The sequence below is a fragment of the Microcaecilia unicolor genome, chromosome 6 (genome assembly GCF_901765095.1).
Source record: "Microcaecilia unicolor chromosome 6, aMicUni1.1, whole genome shotgun sequence".
Taxonomy (NCBI): domain Eukaryota; kingdom Metazoa; phylum Chordata; class Amphibia; order Gymnophiona; family Siphonopidae; genus Microcaecilia; species Microcaecilia unicolor.
In genome coordinates, this window is record NC_044036.1 from 190,718,081 (window position 1) to 190,738,224 (window position 20,144).

A 20,144-nucleotide genomic window follows, 5' to 3' on the forward strand; every position below is an offset into this window, starting at 1 on the left:
TTATTGAGTCCGTTTACATTCCAAGTTCCCACCAAAAGTGATTCTCCCGTCCCTCCCTCCATTCCATTCCCTAAGTTACTCCCAATACTGAACACCCCTGACTGACCCCCTTTTTGTGATCTTGTTCCCCCCTCTGCATCTTACCCCAATCCCTTCCCCACCCTTGTGCTGATCTCTGCCCTGTCAGATCAGCCATGCCAGAGAAGCCAACTCACTCTTCTGGAGACTTGAACTCTCCCAAACCAATTCCCGTAATCTCCCCTCCATATAACCCTCTCCTGCTGCTTCCCCCCACACACATCTCCACCACTCTTACCATACAATCCCCCAGTCCTCCCAACCCCTATCCCGAGTTTCAGCATACAGTACCCATAGTCCCCCATAGTAGTTCCAATCCCGCCAACTCCGCTCCACCCTCACCCAACATTCCCCCACCTCAACGCTCCCCCCAGAATCTCGCCCCCCTCCCCCCTAGCCGCTTCCAGTCCACATAGTAAAGCTGTTCTCTGGGAGCTTCTTATTGCACAATGTCCTCAGTGAACTAAAAGTTCATCAGATAGTACTCAATAATCGGATTTCCTCAGGATGCATGTTTATACAACTTCTTCCCGTGATCCACCACTCGCTGCCATGCTGAATCCGCTCTGGGCGTCATGGAGGCCACCGGTTGCTTTATCTGTTCAGGAATCCCAATACATCCCAAAGAGGTCAATGCTGACCATGCTTCATCCGGGGTCTTTACTTTGCGTGATTTCCTTTCCACCGTTAGCCACACCGCAAATGGAAAGAGCCACCTGTAACGGATTCCCTTTGATCTCATAAACTCCGTGACTTTTATTTATTTATTTGTTACATTTGTATCCCACATTTTCCCACCTATTTGTAGACTCAATGTGGCTTATATAGTACCGGAGAGGCCTTTGCAGGCACCGGTGTGAACAAATACAGTGTGATGTTGTGGTAAGATCAAGTTCATGTGGCACAGCCACATTAGGGAATCGGAAAATGGAAGAGTTGTGTTATGTCCATTACGTGCTTTAGTTTGGTTGTGTTGCAGAGATTAGGTATTTAGGAGTGGAGGAGTGGCCTAGTGGTTAGGGTGGTGGACTTTGGTCCTGGGGAACTGAGGAACTGAGTTCGATTCCCACTTCAGGCACAGGCAGCTCCTTGTGACTCTGGGCAAGTCACTTAACCCTCCATTGCCCCATGTAAGCCGCATTGAGCCTGCCATGAGTGGGAAAATGCGGGGTACAAATGTAACAAAAATAAATAAGTTGGATCGGTAGGGTATGCCTTTTTAAACAGGTTGGTTTTTTAGTGATTTCCGGAAGTTTAGGTGGTTGTACGTCGTTTTCAAGGCTTTTGGCAATGCGTTCCACAGTTGTATGCTTATGTAGGAAAAACTAGATGTGTAAGTTGATTTGTAATTAAGTCCTTTGCAGCTTGGGTAGTGCAGATTTAGATAAGATCGTATTGATTCAGATGTATTTCTAATTGGTAAGTCGATCAAGTCTGTCATGTAACTCGGGGTTTCTCCGTAGATGATTTTGTGAACCATGGTGCAGATTTTGAAGGCAATGCGTTCTTTGTTTGGGAGCCAGTGTAGTTTTTCGTGGAGGGGTTTTGTGCTTTCAAATTCGCGTTTTACCAAATATAAGCCTAGCTGCCGTGTTTTCAGCAGTCTGAAGTTTCTTTAAGGATTGTTCTTTAAATCCTGCATAAATTCCATTGCAGTAATCTAAGTGGCTTAGTACCATTGATTGTATCAGGTTGTGAAATGTTTCCCTCGGGAAGAATTGCTTCATGCATTTGAGTTTCCAAATTGAGTGGAACATTTTCTTTGTTGTTGATGCCACTTGGCTCTCTAGTGTTAAGTTATGGTCCATTGTAATGCTGAGGATTTTCAAGCTGTCTGAGATAGGAAAGGTATGATCTGTGGTGTTGATACTTGTGGGGATGTCCGTGCTGTGTTGGGATGAGAGGATGAGACAGTGTGTTTTTTCTTTATTGAGTTTTAGTTGAAATGCATTTGCCCATGAATCCATGATGTTCAGGCCGAGCTTGATTAAGTTCGTGATTTCTTTCAGTTTGGTTTTGTAAGGAATGTATATTGTGACATCGTCTGCATATATGAAAGGGTTAAGGCCATAGTTGGATAAGGACTTGGCAAGTGGGGTCATCATTAAGTTGAATAGGATTGGTGATAACGGTGATCCTTGCGGTACTCCACAGTCTGCTTTCCATGGTGATGATATGTTTGAATTTGATTTTACTTGATATGTTCTTGTGGTTAGGAAGCCCTTGATCCAGTTAAGTATGTTTCCACCAATCCCAAACTTGTCTAGTAATCTTATTAATATATTATGGTTTACCATGTCGAATGCACTACACATGTCGAATTGGAGGAGAAGGATGTTTTTGCTATTTCCTGCTTGAATTTGGCTAGAAGAGTGAGCAATACTGTTTCCGTGCTGTAGAGGGGGCGAAAGCCTGACTGTGATTTGTGTAATATTGAGAATTTGTTTATGTAGTCTGTAAGTTGTTTGGTTACCATGCTTTCCATCAGTTTGACCACCAACGGGATAGATGCTACTGGACGGTAGTTAGTGATTTCATTTGTTTTTTTCTTGGTATCTTTTGGTATTGAGGTGAGTAGGATATTGCCATTTTCCTTATGAAAGAGGCCTTGCTGAAGCATGTAATTTAGGTGGGATGTGAGGTCTGCTATGAAGCGGTCAGGGGCGGATTTCATTAGGTAGCTAGGACAGGTATCTAGTTTACAGTGAGTGTTGGAAAACCTATTAATCGCCTGGGTAACTATGTCGACGGTAAGAAGGGCAAAGTTTAACCAGGTCCGATCTGCCGGGTATTCTCCAATGGTTGGGTCCAAATCATTAAGGAAGTTTTCAATGTCAGTGTTGTTCTGAGGTAGCATGTTGCGTAGGTTTACAATTTCTTCATCGAAGTACTTTGCAAGTTTATCTGCAGATGGGATGTCTGTATTCATGGTAGTGACCAAGTTGGTGTCTAGGAGTTTGTTCATGAGTTGGTATAATTTCTTCATGTCTTTGTAATCTGTCTCTATTTTGGTTTTATAGTATGATCTTTTGCAAGGATCAGTCCTGCCTCCCCTTCTCTTCAACCTATTTCTAAGTCTCCTCGCAATGTTGATCCAATCTACCTAAGTGTCTTTCCATTTTTATGCTGACAAAATTCTTCTACTGTATCCTGCTAACCCATATAACCCAGTAGTGAAGCCACTACATGATTGCCTAACTGTCACGTTCGTGACCATATTCCATGCTGGGCTTGCTTTGGGGTAGCTCCAGTCAAGTCTGGCCGGCTGGAAAATCCTGAAGCCTGGGGGAAAATCCTGAGTCCCATTCCAGTCAAGCCAGATCCGGTCCGGGATCCTGTTCTTGTCAAGCCATGCCCTGCTGTCAAGCCTCACCCTTCTTTATGACCTCAGCTGAGAGTGCCTTTATCAAGCACCTGGGAACTTTCTGGTTTGCCTTTGCAACAGAGGTCCTCAGAGGAGTTTTCCTTTGATGAGAGTTAGTTGCAGTGCTTCCTCCTGTTTTTAGCTTTGACCCTGCTAGCCTTTTGGATTATTCTACTGTCTGCCACCTGCCTAGAGACCCGGCTTGGTTTTGGATTATTCTACTGTCTGCTGCTTGCCTAGAGACCCGGCTTGCTTCTGGACTTTTCTACTGTCGGCTGCCTGCCTCGAGACCCGGCTTGGTTTTGGATTTTTCTACTGTCTGCTGCCTGCCTAGAGACCTGGCTTGTTTTTGGATTATTCTACTGTCTACTACCTGCCTAGAGATCCGGCTTGCTTCTGGACTTTTCTACTGTCTGCTGCCTGTCTGGAGACCCCAGCGTGTATTGCCTCAGCTGTCCGGTGGTTCCTGGCCTGGGATTGATGGTACGTCTATTTTACTTTGTCTTGTGTTTGGGTGATTCTCCTGCTGCTGTCGCTCTGCGGCAGTGGTCCAAGGGCTCACTACCCAGAGGTTCTGCGAGAAACCTGACAGATTGCAAAGGCCATGAGCTCGGAGGAATCACCCGTCTTGCAGGTGCTCAATCTGCAGCTGGCGCAGATGAACAACGGCCTCCATGTCCTGGGGGCTCGTATAGACCAGTTAGAGAGACTTATGTCGGCATCCCTAAAAGCACCAGCAGATGCTTCAAGTTCAGGTTCAGTCCCAGCAAGAGCTCCGGTTCCCTCAGGGATCCGTCTGAAGTCACCACCTAGATATGATGGTAATCCTAAAGACTGTAGAGGTTTTCTCAACCAGTGTGAAATAATTTTTGAGCTCCAGTCCCAAGATTTCCCTACTGAGAGAACCCGGATAGCTTATATCATGTCCCTATTGTCCGGTCAAGCCTTAGCCTGGGCATCTCCTCTTTGGGAGAAGGACGATCCGGTGCTACATGATCTCCGTGGTTTTCTGGATCAATTTAAGCGAGTTTTTGAAGAACCTGGGAAGGTTACTTCTGCAATTTCTGCCCTCCTGAGACTCAAGCAAGGAACACAAACCCTGGGTGACTATGCGATTAGGTTCCGCACCTTGGCTTCTGAATTAGACTGGAACAATGAAAGTCTGGTCGCGACCTTTTGGCAGGGGTTGGCACCGCAGATTAAGGATGAGCTGGCCGGACGTGGACTTCCCACCCGGTTGGATGACCTTATTAAACTTTGTAACCTGATTGACATTCGATTCCAGGAGCGTGGCCGAGAACGGTGTTCCTTAGAAAAGATTGGGCTTAAGACACCTAGTCATCGAGTTTTACCACAGGCTCCTCATCCGCAGGAGGTCCTCTCCCAACCACCAGTAGAACCCATGCAACTAGGTCATACCCCTCTCACGGTGCAAGAGAAACAGAGACGGTGGACCCTTAATCTATGTCTGTATTGCGGTGTTACGGGACATTATGCAGACATTTCTACTGTCGGCTGCCTGTCTGGAGACCCCAGCGTGTATTGCCTCAGCTGCAGTTCCTGTCCGGTGGTTCCTGGCCTGGGATTGACGGTACGTCTATTTTACTTTGTCTTGTGTTTGGGTGATTCTCCTGCTGCTGTCGCTCTGCGGCAGTGGTTCAAGGGCTCACTACCCAGAGGTTCTGCGAGAAACCTGACACTAACGCAGATATCTAACTGGCTAACTACCCACAAGTTGGTTCTAAATGAAGAAACAAAATGGTAGCATGTTGGCTCCCTGGTGGCCTTACAACATCTACTGTCCCTTTAAATCTATTTGGGACTTGATTTGTCCTGTCGAATCATTCTGCTACTTAGGACTTATACTGGATTCTGGTCTTACCTTCTCCACCCAAATGTCTAGCTTATGGAAGTCTGGTTTTTACATTCTCCGATAATTATATTCAATCCGCAGATAATTTGACTTAGATACATTTTATTCTCTCATACTGTTTTTATTGATAACAAGGCTTAACTATTGTAATATTGTTTATCTCAGATGTTCCCATGCAAACATAAAGAGGTGCAGTCCACACAAAACACTGCCATTAAACTTTACTTGTCACGCACAAAGGTTTGACCATGTTTCTCCCCTGCTTCAAACATTTCACTGGGTTCCCACAGAACAACGAATTACATTTAAACTTCTTACTCTCGTTTTCAAGGCTCAGAGTTGATCTTCTGGATTATGTTTCTACATTCTATATTCACTTCCATGACTTCTCTGCTCAATAAATGATCATCAGTTTGTACTCCCCATCCAAAACTGGCAAAGCTCGAAAGCACTTGCCTTTGTGGATTTTTCGTTTTTAGCTCCTCCTCAGTGAAACTCACTTCCATTGTACCTAAGGCCTGAACTATCTTTTAAAAACTTAAAAAAGCCCTGAAAGTCTGGCGTTCAAAAAAGCATTTCAATAGTCAGTAGAAGAGAGTCTTGGGTATCATACTGCATTGACAAGTTTCCTTTCTTGTTCCTTTCTTTCCTGTCCTATAGTCCATGATGTTCATCCCCCCCCTCCTTACACCCCCCTATCCCTTTTAAAAATTCTGAGTATCTGGTACTGCCGAGTTAAACTACCTTTCCTATCAACATATTGTAGTTCCTTTTCTGAATTTTACTTTGTTTTTAATTTTGTAAACTGCCCAGATCTGAAGTCAGCTTTGGCAGTATAGCAAGTAGAAATAAACTATAATGCTTCAATCTTCCACAGGTTCTCCATTCTGTGACTTCTAACAAGTTTAAAATTCAGTATGTCATCTACAATATTCCTCAATCTTCACTTCCCAAATTGTAAAGGTCTCAAATACAAACTAACGCACGCGTCAACCTTTTCCTACCCGAGTACAAAATTCTGGAATGCGTTGCCGCGAAACTTAAAAACGACTTATGAACAAGCCAACTTCCGAAGTCTATTGAAGACCCATCTCTTCAACAAGGCATACAACAAGGATCAACAAATATGAACTCCTGTACACATATCCAGAATTGCCCTTACAATATCTCACTGCCAAACCACTATCATGTTTTTTTCACTATTACTAAATGCACATTTTCTATATAATTCTTATACAATTCTTAAATGTTTCTTACTATGATTGCTTGCTAATGTACTATCATGTTCTACCATTCATGTTACCCAAAATCCTTCTGTTATACTAAATGTATACTTTCTCATGTATTCTCACTATTCATGATATACTAGCCGTTAAGCCCGTTAAAACGGGCGCGTATTGGAATGTTTTTTTCCCAAGGCCCCCCTCCCGTTGCAGCTGCAAGGCCCCCTGCCATCCTCCTTCCCTGCCAGCTCCAAGGACCCCTCTGTCCCTCCATCCCAGCTCCAAGGCTCCAGTCCTCCCCCCTTCCCAGCTGCAAGGCCCCCTGCCTGCCCGCCCTCCCTCCCTCCCTCCCTCCCAGTTCCAAGGCCCCCTTCCCTCCCCCCCAGCTCCCAAGGCCCCCTTCCCTCCCTCCCAGTTCCAAGGCCCCCTGCTCTCCCTCACAACTGTAAGGGGCCCCATTCCCTCACAACTGTAAGGGGCCCCCTGCCCGCCCGCCCGCCCTCCCTCCCAGTTCCAAGGCCCCCCCCGTGCCTTCTTCCCAGCCAGCTGGAAGGCCCCCTTCAGTCCAGCCCTCCCAGCTCCAAGGCCCCCCCTCCTTCTGAGACCTCCCATGTCCCCCCCCCCCCAAGGTAGCCGCTACCACCCCCCCACCCCGGAGTCGCCCCCGCCCCCCCTTCACCCGGCCCGGGCCCTCTCTTCGTTATTCAACTTACAGCAGCGCCAAAACAGCAGCAAGCAGCAGCTCCCGTTGGCCTTCCTTCACTGCTGTGCCTCGCCCTCGTGTGACGTCACGTCGGCGAGGGCGGGGCACAGGCAGGGAAGGAAGGCCGACGGGAGCTGAAGCTGAGCTGCTTGCTGCTGTTTTCGGCGCTGCTGTAAGTTGAATAACGAAGAGAGGGCCCGGGCCGGGTGAAGGGGGGGTGGTGGCGACTCCGTGGGGGGGGGTGGGGGCGGTAGCGGCTACCTTGGGGGGGGGGGGAGCGGTAGCGACATCAGCGGTTCCCTCCCTCCCCTTCCGCGCAGTTTCCCTCTCTGTCCCGCCCCCCTCCCCTCGTCATCACGTCTTGACGCGGGGGCGGGACAGAGAGGGAAGTCTCTACTGCGCATTTGCAAGTGAGTACGGTCACTTGCCTTTTATATGTTTGATTGTAAGCCACATTGAGCCTGCAAAGAGGTGGGATAATGTGGGATACAAATGCAACAAATAATAATAATACCTCCAAAAACTCAATTGGAATTTGTTAAGCATGGGCCACATTTCTAAGAAATCTGCTGTCTGAATTATTACCACTTCCTCAATTACCTTACTTAAAAATTAGTAGTTTAAAAGCAGTCTAAGTTGCCTTGCACCTCATGACACAACGCAGGTGTCTTCAAAAATGGTCTCACTAGAGCTCATATTCCAGGCCTCTAACACTTACATTTTCATCCATTCCCAAAGATGGATCCAGTGCTTCTAAAAACTAAGAAGGTATTAAGGCTTTATCTGACTTAACACCAACCTCCCCATCCCCTTTGTTCATTCCTGTTCCAATACAGGGAAAAATAAAAATCACCAAATAATTACCATGAAACTACAAAAAACAGAAGCAATTCCTCTGCACCAGATTAAGCATTCTACCAGCTACATAAGAAGGCCCTTGCACAAAATGAATAAATGCCAACTGTTCCATCATATCCCCGTCTTCCTTTTAAAGTTCAAACCTCTAAATTAAAATCTCTCATCAATATAATAGTGGAAGCCAACAGAACTGCTTCATCTATCAAATTCCAAAGATCCTCTACTGCTACGACATGGCAAATTAATACCTTTAGGTTAACCATCATTATCATGTTATCCAAGATCCTTCTATAATACTAAATGTTTATTTCTTATATATCTCCACGATTCATGATGTATTGTAAGCCACATTGAGCCTGCAAAGAGGTGGGAAAATGTGGGATACAAATGCAACAAATAAACAAAATAAAACATCTGACAAAAACATGCTCTGAGTAAGGTAATACTATTTCATCTCTATCGCTACGCTAAACACCACAACAAACCACCTCAGGTCCCCACCCACCACCCACTCATCAACCCATAAAAGCCCTCGGAGAGTTGGGGTGGGTTCGTTAACACCACATTAATGAACCGTGGGATGAACACAGAGGATCACTAGTTAGAAAATAAACGATATAAAAAATAAAACTTCACATATGCAACACTTTAATTTTTATTTTTTATATCGTTTATTTTCTAATTAGTGATGCTCTGTGTCTAGTGAGACCATTTTGCATATGTATTTGCATGCTAAGTGGTGCTTAGATAGCAATTCTGGTTGCATCAACTAAGGTCGGTGCTGGGCTGGCTTGTACGGTCTGAGTCCCGCATATGGCAACTCGGTTTAGGATGGGCTAGAGAGAGCTTCGATGGAAACTCCAGTGGTTTGGAATGTAATGACAGTGCAACACAGACTTTTACAGTCTTAGTCCCGCAAATGATAAGACAGATTTGGATAAGCTGGAACGGGCTTTGACAGCAACTCCAGTAGTTGGAACATAAGTATACAGCTGGGTGGGCTTCTATGGTCTATGTCCCAGAAACACCAAAGAAAGACCATGATCAAGTAAATAATATCATGTTCATTGTTGATTTAAATCTTGAATTGATAATGAATGTGATGGTTGGGCAGACTGGATGGTCTTTGCTGTCACTTACTATGTTACTATGAGGGGCATAATCGAACAGCGCTGGCGAAATAGCTGGTCGGCCATCTTCGGGGCCGGCGCCGCAAGTGGGTGGAGCCAACCGTATTTTCGAAAAAGATGGCCGGCCATCTTTTTCTTCACTAATACGGTTGGGCCTGGCCAAATGTCAGATTTCGCCGGGTTTGAGATGGCCGGCATCGGTTTTTGGCCATAATGGAAAATAATGCCAGTGATCTCAAACCCGGCGAAATCCAAGGCATTTGGTCGTGGGAGGAGCCAGCATTTGTAGTGCACTGGTTCCCCTCACATGCCAGGACACCAATCGGGCACCCTAGGGGGCACTTCTAAAATTAAATAAAAAAAAAAAAAGCTCCCAGGTGCATAGCTGTCTTACCTTGGGTGCTGAGCCCCCCAAATCCCCCCCCCAAAACCCACTCCCTACAACTCTTCACCATTACCATAGCCCTTATGGGTGAAGGGGGGCACCTACATGTGGGTACAGTGGGTTTTGGAGGGCTCCCATTTACCACCACAAGTGTAACAGGTAGGGGGGGGGCCTTGGTCCACCTGTCTGAAGTGCACTGCACCCACTAAAAACTGCTCCAGGGACCTGCATACTGCTGTCATGGAACTGGGTATGACATTTCAAGCTGGCATAGAGGCTGGTGAAAAAATGTTTTTTCATTTTTGAGGGGGGTGGGTGGGAGGGGGTTGGTGACCACTGGGAGAGTAAGGGGATGTCACCCCCACTTCCCTCCGGTGGTCATTTGGTGAGTTGGGGCTCCTTTTTGAAGCTTGGTCGTGAAAAAAAAGGGACCAAATACAGCCGGCGAAATGCTCTGCAAGGCTGGACGTTTTTTTTTTTTCATTATTGGGCAAAGCTGGCCATCTCATGAGCATGCCCCAGTCCCGCCCCCACTACCCTACCGACACGCCCCCTTGATGTTTCGCCGGCTCCGCGATGGAAAGCAGTTGAACCCGGCCAAAATCGGCTTCCGATTCTACCGATTTGGCCGGGTTCAGGAGATCGCCCCATCTTCCGATTTGTGTCAGAAGATGGCCGAGGATCTCTTTCTAAAATGTCTGTATGTTATCTGCCTTACGTAATAAGGATTTTTTTTACTACCCCAAAACTCAGATTATTTTCTTAAAACAAATCATTTACCAATTCTATTTTATTTTTTCCTGATTCATTAAACCAAACACAGCACTACCACTGAGCCACCAAGCTGGCCAATGATTATCCATTTAAATGTCAAAGTCAAAAAAAAAATTATAAGTAAAAAGAGAACAAAAGGAAGAAGAGAAGTCTAGGCAGAGTAGAATTCTACTGATATACTATCTGCAGCCTCCCTCATCCCCATACCTGGATATGGCTGCCTTCATGACCCTTGTTGAATGCAAGTCTACTAAGGATGCAAAACACTTTGCGAATCTGCTGAGGGTTAAGGTTTTCCATATAGTCTAGAATTCCCTGAAAGAGAAAAACACCATCCCAATTAAACACAACAAATTAGAGTGATGGAAAAATCTAGAGAGAAATCAGATATATTAAACATTATACAGACCTAGACCTGTTTACAGTCTCTTACAGGTACTGACACGTCTCAAATGGGCTCACAATCTAAGTAGTACCTGAGGCAATGGAGGGCTATGTGACTTTTCCAGGGTCAAATGGAGCTGCAGAGGATCTCAACCCATTGCCGACAATTAGGTAGCAATGGGAATCGAACCCAGTTCCTCAAGTCTGCAACCCACCGCACCAACCACTAGGCCACTCCTCAACTCCTCACCAACTCTCATTATAAAGATGAAATTAGATCTTACCTGCTAATTTTCTTTCCTTTAGACTCTCCAAACCAATCCAAATTTTTAAGCATGTACACTCTTACCAGAAAAAGGAGAGTGAGAAGAACTGATTTGAAACCCTATAAGCATCCTGTGTAGCCCCTCGACAAGCAAGTATTTTTTCTAACAATGCAAAATTACCCACAGGAACCGAACTACCGAACAACATCTGCAAATCAACCAGGAAAGAACTTACAACAGCGTTAAGCTGCCAAGAAATCAAGGCACAGATGAAAAAAACTGATTAAGATATACATGGCGAAGACACTGCTTGCCCTGGGATAGGAAGCATGGAATGTTGCTACTAATTTGGATTTCTGCCAGGTACTTGTAAACAGGATTAGCCACTGTTGGAAACAAGATACTGGGCTTGATGCACCATTGGTCTGACCCACTATGGCTATTTCTTATGTTCTTATGTAGTTCCTCCACATACAAGTGTACTGACAAAAATACAGCACCTTGCTCTGGGCCAGTTCTGACCTGGTATGGAAGGACTAAAAGGAAAGGAAATTATAGAAAAGATCAAACTTTACCTTCTTTAATGTCCCTCTAGACTACTTCCAACATGTGGGAAATATCAAAGCTGCATTCCCTGCAGGCAAGAATCAGACAATCTGGTCCTCAATACCCTTGGCTCCAAACTCCACATCCTGATGAGCCAGAGCATCCAGGCATCATGTCTTACAAAGGAATGCAATGATGACTATATAGTCACTTTGGTGGAACAAGATTATGTTCTGCCCGTGAGATTGCTTGCCCCTTTGAAGAATGTGTTTTTGAAACAGAGGGATCAATGCAGCCAAACACGATATATGCCATCACTGTCACTTTTGGGGCTGCTTCCCTCTTTCTAGGACCTCCAAACTAAATGATCCAACCAATGAAACTTCTCATTCCAAGAAAGCACTGCCAACCTATGCAAAACATTTGTCCTCCTCATCTTCTATCGCCTGATTAACATGAAATGAGAATACCACCTTTGGCAGAGAGGAGGTAACTAGCCAAAATCACCACTTTTTCCTTTGACATCATCAGGAACAGCTCCTGACAAGACAAGGCCTTCAACTCAAATCCTAACAGAGCTACCAAAAATAGTATTCTTGAATGGAATTCTTGAGGGGAGTCAAATGGAGCCTGAACCAATGCTGATAAGTTCAACTGAAATCAAAGCAACACTCCTCACATCCAGGAGGCCTCAGAAGCTTGACAATCCTTAGAAATCTTACATTCAGATGGAAGGCTAACACTCTATCCTGTACAAAGCCCCTGTAACATGCCAGAGCTAAAATCTGCACCTAGAGCTTAAAAGGGTGGATATCATTCACCCAGAGTAGCCTCTCTTCCGCAGCCCTGCCCTATCAAGAGCTATATCATTAGACATAAGGGATGAGGGATTTAGATTTCTTAGGAACTGGACAACGTTCTGGGCAAGGGGGAGCCTATTCCAAAAGCATGAACTCCATCTTAACCAGGATGGAAACAGGATGCTGGCACTAACATTTAAAGAGGAAATAGAGCAGCTTTTAAACTAAAATGGGGGAAGGGGAAGCAGACAGTTGCCCAGGAGTGCATGGTTCAGAAAGGAGTATTCTTGAAAGATACTAATGAAAAAAGGACATTTAGAGAATCCCAAAAGAGAGGTTTCAACAATGGTGTGTTTAAGGGGAGAGCAGAGTAAAGGATGCAAATTATCCCAGTCAACTTCTAAGCAGCTTGTAGATGCAGGAAAACACCACAATTTAAAATGTCCGTATAGAAATGCTAGAGGCTGAAAAAATAAGATGGGAGAGTTGGAGTATATAGCACAAGAGATAGACATAATAGGCATCTCAGAGTGGAAGGAGGACTATCAATGGGACACTGTGTTAACAGAATACAAATTAGATCACAATGATAAGAGTATCAAACTGAAGGAGGGTTGCGCTATACGTTAAAGATAAGATCACCTTTAGTATACTGTTGGCCAATTTGTCAGTTTCCTAATTTCTGTAAGCATTTCTTCATCTGTCTGTTTGTCCTGTCCTAGCGGACTGTAGAGAAGAAGTGGGAGATTGACAACAGCAACCAGAAACTGGAGGGACACAATCTTGAGTGAAAAATGTTTATTAATAAAGGACTTGACACAATGTTGTGTTTCAGCCACTAGGCCTGCATCAGAAGTCTAAAAACAAATATACATTTGTAAATAACAATTAAAAAAAACAATAAAAGTTATACCTTTATGAGTAACACTTAAGAAATAACAATAAAATTATGTATATATATGCTAATCATAAAACATGTAAAAAGATATAAATAATGGCAGTGACAGTAAAAAGTAACTTCAAACGAAGTATATTTTGCATGAGAAACTGATGACTGTGAATAGACCACTTAAGGAAACTACTAACCTGTGTGGATAAAGGGATGGATAAACATCAATTATCCTGCATAAGGATCTGTAAAATTGAATAGTAAGTATAATTAGATATAATAAATTGACTTCCTCAACTGGGTGACCGAAGAATTGGATGAAAGACGCGCTCTAGATGTAATCTACTTGGATTTCAGCAAAGCCTTTGATACTGTCCCTCACAGAAGACTCATGAATAAGCTGAGAGGACTGAACTTAGGACCCAAAGTGGTGAACTGGATTGGAAACTGGTTGACCGATAGGTGGCAGAGGGTGGTGGTAAATGGAATCTGTTTGGGAGAAAAGAAGGTGAGTAGTGGAGTGCCTCAGGTGTCAGTGCTGGGGCCGATTCTGTTTAATATATTTGTGAGAGATATTGCTGAAGGGTTAGAAGAAAAAGTTTGCCTTTTTGCAAATGACATGAATATAGCCAATAGAGTGATGCACTTGGGGTGCAGAAATACAAAGGAGATATACCAGAGAGGAAGGGAGAGATTGGTAAGCTCGGCTCAGGAGGGGGACCTTGGGGTGGTGATGTCCAAGGATCTGAAGGTGATGAACAGCGTGACAAGGTGGTGGCCATCACTAGAAGGATGCTATGCTGTGTAGAGGGGTATGACCAGAAGAAGAAAGGGGGTGTTGATGTCCCTCTACATATCATTAGTGAGCCCCCACTTGGAGCACTGTATTCAGTTTTGGATGCCGTATCTTACTAAGGATGTAAAGAGACGAAGCAGTTCAGAGAAAAGCAACGAAAATGGTATGGAATTTGCGTTGCAGGACATACTAGGAGAGACATACTGACCTGAAAATGTATACCCTGGAGGAAAGGAGAAACAGGGGTGATATCATACAGACATTCAAATATTTGAAAGGTATTAATCCACAAACAAACCTTTTCCGGAGAAGGGAAGGCGCTAGAACACGAGAACATGAATTTAGGTTGAAAGAGAGCAGACTCAGGAATGTCAGGAAGTATTTTTTCATTGAGAGGTGGAACCTGGAATGCCCTCCCACGGGAGGTGGTGAGAAATGAAAACATTAACAGAATTCAAAAAAGCGTGGGATAAACATAAAGGAATCCTGTTTAGAAGGAATGGTCTAAAGAAGCTTAGCAGAGATCAGGAAGCAAAGCCAGTACTGGGCAGGCTTCTAAGGTCTGTACCCTGATCGTGGCCGAATTAGATTTGGATGGGATGGAGCGAAGCTGTTCAGGGCCTTTGACATTGACTTCAGAAATTTTAGAATAAGGACAGTGCTGGGCAGACTTCTACAGTCTATGTCCTGAAAATGACAAGGATAAATCCAGATCTGGTATACATATGAAGTATCACATACCATATGTAATGAGTTTATCTTGATGGGCAGACTGGATGGACCGTAAAGGTCTTTATCTGCCATCATCTACTATGTTTCTATATGTTAGACAGATGAAGAAATGCTTACAGAAATTAGGAAAACTGGCAAATTAGGCAACATTATAATAATGGGCGATTTCAATTTTAACTACATCAGCATCGACTCTATAAATGTTACATCAGGGAGCATTCGGGAGGTAAAATTCCTAGAAGTAATAAAAGACTGCTTCTTGGAAAAACTGGTCCAGAAAATGAAAAGAAGGGGAGATATTTTAGATCTAGTCTTTAGTGGAATGCAGAGCATAGTACGAGAGGTAATATAGGGACAAAACAGGCCCTAAATGACAAAGGTCAGTTCTCACGCAGAAGCTCATCCACGGAACAGGGCTCAAAGCACAATGCTGACATATCAAGGCTAACAAAGCGAAAAATAACTGAACAACTTTGTTTACATCAAGGTCAAGAGAAAAACAGCTACGGCATCTAAAGTTGGGTCTTTGGGCCCCAAAAACATAACATTAGAAAACCACAGGTTTAGGTATCATGACTTCAAATCCTGAGGAAAAGATATAAGAAGGGCTTAAAAAAAAAACGCTGGATATCGCTGTTGTCAGTATAGTTTACACGAGAATTCGGTCAGCCAGCCAAGTCAGCAACAAAATGATGGCTAGTTAAACTAGTGACCAGCCAGCCTGCATAAGAAGAGCTACTATTTGCTGACCAGCCCCTAGCTGATGTCTGACCATCCTGGGAGAGAGACCATCTGCCAATCCAGCTGTTGTTCTTGAGCCTGGAGAGATCCTACAGCCTACCTGCCTCCTCCTACAACATGTCTGTCATCAAATCAGGTTGTATTTGTTTCTCTCTCTCAGTGATTTGGGGAGTCAGAAATCCTTTAAGTTCTAGGACTAAAACTAGTGTGTGTTATCTTTGCTCTACCCTGACAGGTGCATAAATTCAAGGTTCTACCATAATTTTGGGTAACCCTGCATAAGAGAAGTGTCTCTGATTTTACATTGCTATTATTGCTGCCAATATATCTACTAAATCAGTTTTTCTATTTTTCCTATATCTGAGCCTTGTGTCCTTTTCTTTCTGTGATTATTTTTGACTGTAATGAGTTTGGAACTGTGAGGGGGAAATTTATGACATAACTAATCCCAGAGTGCTAAATTACCATTACTTGTCATTTTTATACTTCCCCTCTTTCCCTGTTCTCTACCTGAGACACAGCAATTGTGACTGATCACCACAGTAACAGATATGGGTCCGCTGGGAAATGGTGATAACATTATCAACTTTGAGCTAATATTTGGAGTGAAGTCCCTAAGTAAATATACTGTAGCTGCATTTAATTTTCACAAGGGTTGTCTATAATTTTAGCTATAAGCTATAAAGTTTTACTTCAGGTATACTGCACTATTTCCCATCCCCCATCTCTCTTTTCCTATCAGCCACATGAAGGAATTTCTGGCTGGTCACATGCTCTGATGGTGAAAATGTTGCTAAGGCAACTGGCAACTCAGATACCTGGTATATCCTGTTACAAAAGTAATTTACTGGAAAGAGGTGTAGCAAGGACCAATTGCAAGCTTCAAGCACATATGAAAGTCCCAATTACATGTCTCCAGCCCATATGTAGCACCTATGATTGGTCCAGGGTAGAGGAGAGGTGGATGCTCACCAAAGCCTATAAAACCACACTGCAGACAAAGGAATTCTGAAATAGTCAGGATGGCAGGAGAGTTTCATATCCTCCCCCCCCCTCCCCCCCCGGTAGAAACTATTTCTCTATATCTAAGAATCATTCTTTCATTCATTCTTTTTTTTCTCTGCTTTCTCTCTGTTCTGTGACCTTTGTACGAGGAACAAACTCTTACCGCCCAATGGCATACCACCCATACCGCCCAACAAGATAAACTCATGTGCATACCTTACCTTGATTTGTACCTGTCTTTTTCAGGGCACAGACCGTATAAGTCTGCCCAGCACTATCCCCTCCTCCCAACCACCAGCCCCGCCTCCCACCACCGGCTCTGGCACAGACCGTATAAGTCTGCCCACCACTATCTTCGCCTCCCAACCACCAACCCCTCTTCCCCCCACCGGCTTTTAGATTTTGTAAGTTTTGTTATAACTTTACAACTGATATCTGATGCTGTGATGGTCAGTCAGTTATTAAAAGACTTTTCTCTCTAATTCCTGTAAATTATTTCTATAATATTTTATAAAATTTCATAAGTTGTTTAGCGAATAGTAAACCAAAATACACAGCCTAATACAGGGTGACTATGATAAAATGAGGAAAATGGTTAAAAAGAAGCTAAAAGCATCGGCTGCAAAAGTTAGCACTTTAAATAAAGCATGGATGTTATTTAAAAATACCACCATGGAAACCCAGACAAAGGTGGAAAGAATAGCAAATGACAGCCAGCATGGTTAAAAGCTGAAGTGAAAGAAGCTATTAGAACCAAAATAACATTCTTCAAAAAATGGAAAATAGACCCAAACGAAGAAAAGAAGAAGCGATATAAGTACTGGCAAGTTAAATGCAAAGGCGGCTAAAAGAATATGAAGAGAAATTTGCCACAGAGGCAAAAACTCACAGTAACAACTTATTCAGTTACAGTTACATCAGAAGCAGAAAGACTGTAAGGGAATCTGCAGCACCGTTAGATCAGAAAGGAGTGAAAAGGGCACTCAGAGGACAAGGCCATAGCGGAGAGACTGAATGAATTCTTTGCTTCTGTCTTTACGGAAGAAGATGCAAGAGATCTACCCGTACCAGAAATGGTTTTCAAGGGTGAGGATGCAGAAGAGCAGTAAATCACCCAGATCAGAACAGAAGGCATGCATTCTAGGGTAATGAAAGAACAAAACATGAAATTGCTGGTCTGCTGATAATGATCTGTAACCTGTCAATAAAATCATCCTTAGTACCTGAAGATTGGAGAGTGACCAATATAATGCCAATTTTTAAAAAGGGTTCCAGAGTGATCCAGGAAATTACAGACCAGTGAGCCTGACTTCAGTGCTAGGCAATTATAAAGAACAAAATTATGGAACACACAGACAAACATGGTTAATGGAATAAAGTCAGCATGGATTCAGCCAAGGGAAGTATTGCCTCAACAATTTGCTTCATTTCTTTGAAGGAGTGAATAACCATATCAATAAAGGTGAGCCTGTTAATGTAGTATCTAGATTTTCAGAACACTTTTCACAACGTTCCTCATGAGAGACTCCTGAGGAAAATTTTAAAAAGAGTCATGGTATAGAAGGCAATGTTCTGTTATGGTTTGGAAATTGGTTACTGGACAGAAAACAGATGGTAGGGTTTAATGGCCATTTTTCTCAATGGAAGAGGATGAACAGTGGAGTGCAGCAGGGATCTGTTCTGGCACTGGTAGCAATTTAACATATTTAAAAATGATTTGGAAATCGAACAAGTGAGGTGATTAAATTTACAGATGACATAAAACTAATCAAAAGTTGTCAAAACACAGGCGGACTCTGAAAAATTGCAGGAAGCCCTTAGGAAACTGAAAGACTGGGCATCCAAATGGCAGATAAAATTTAATGTGGACAAAAGCAAAATGATGCACATTGGGACGAATAATCCAAATCATTTACCTGATGCTAGAGTCTACCTTGGGAGTCAGCACCCAAGAAAAAGATCTAGTTGTTATTGTAGACAATACAATGAAATCTCCTGCGCAGTGTGTGGTGGTGGTGGTGGTTGTGGAGGCCAAAAAAACAAATGGAATGCTAGATTACGAAAAGGATGGTAAATAAGACCAAGAATAATGATGCCTCTATAATTTCCATGGTGCCACAAAACATCTGGAGTATTGAGAGCAATTCTGGTCACCGTATCTCAAAAGATATAGTGGAATTAGAAAAGGTTCAAAGAAGACTATAGGAGTTACGGACCAAGAAAGGGATCTGGGTGTCGTCGTCGATAATACACTGAAACCTTCTGCTCAGTGTGCTGCTGTGGCTAGGAAAGCGAATAGAATGACACCTTGCATCCGATACCTTTGCTACTGTGCCCGATCTGCTGAACGCCTCTGGAGGAAATCTCGCACCCATACCGACTTCATTCATTACAAATTCATGCTATCCTCCTTCCAGTCCTCCCTATTCCTTACCAAACAGGACTATTACACCCAATTGACTAATTCTCTCGGCTCCAACCCTCGTCGTCTCTTCGCCACCTTCAACTCCCTCCTCAAAGTGCCCTCCGCTCCCCCCCCCCCCTCACTCTCCACAATCACTAGCTGACTACTTCCACGACAAAGTGCAGAAGATCAACCTCGAATTCACTACGAAGCCACCTCCTCCTCTTCACCCTTTAACCCACTCCCTCAACCAACCAACCCAGGCCTCCTTCTCCTCTTTTCCTGATATCACCGAGGTGGAAACCGCCGACCTTCGCTCCTCCTCAAAATGCACCACCTGTTCCTCTGATCCCATCCACAACAATTTACTAAACACCATCTCTCCTACTGTCACCCCCCCCCCCCATCTGTCATATCCTCAACCTCTCTCTCTCCACTGCAACTGTCCCTGACACCTTCAAACATGCTGTAGTCACACCACTCCTCAAAAAACCATCACTAGACCCTACCTGCCCTTCCAACTACCGCCCCATCTCCCTCCTACCCTTCCTCTCCAAGATACTTGAACGCCGTTCACAGCCGCTGCCTTGATTTTCTCTCCTCTCATGCCATCCTCGATCCGCTGCAATCCGGTTTTCGCCCTCTACACTCGAAAACGGCACTCACTAAAGTCTGTAATGACCTGTTCCTTGCAAAATCCAAACGTCACTACTCCATCCTCATCCTCCTTGACCTATCCGCCGCTTTTGACACTATCAATCATAATCTACTCCTTGCCGCACTATCCTCATTTGGATTCCAGGGCTCTGTCCTCTCCTGGTTCTCATCTCTCCCACCGTACCTTCAGAGTACATTCTCATGGATCTTCCTCTACCCCCATCCCGCTCTCTGTTGGTGTTGCTCAGAGATCTGTCCTTGGACCCCTTCTTTTCTCAATCTACACCTCTTCCCTGGGCTCGCTGATCTCATCTCATGGTTTCCAATATCATCTTTATGCTGACGACACCCAGCTTTACCTCTCCACACCTGACATCACTGCGGAAACCCAGGCCAAAGTATCGGCCTGCTTATCTGACATTGCTGCCTGGATGTCCAACCGCCACCTGAAACTGAACATGGCCAAGACCGAACTCATGGTCTTTCCACCCAAACCCACTTCTCCTCTCCCTCCACTCTCTATTTCAGTCGATAAC

General features: G+C 44.1%; 1 protein-coding gene across 3 annotated transcripts in view; it reads right to left on the reverse strand.

Moving 5' to 3' along the window:
- FANCD2 (FA complementation group D2) overlaps positions 1–20,144 on the reverse strand; it is a 763,224-nt gene that overhangs the window by 489,424 nt on the left and 253,656 nt on the right. For all 3 annotated transcript variants that reach the window (XM_030205444.1, XM_030205445.1, XM_030205443.1), the window contains one exon: positions 10,596–10,703. In XM_030205444.1, coding sequence (XP_030061304.1) covers positions 10,596–10,703 — 108 coding nt within the window. The remainder of the gene's footprint in view (positions 1–10,595; positions 10,704–20,144) is intronic.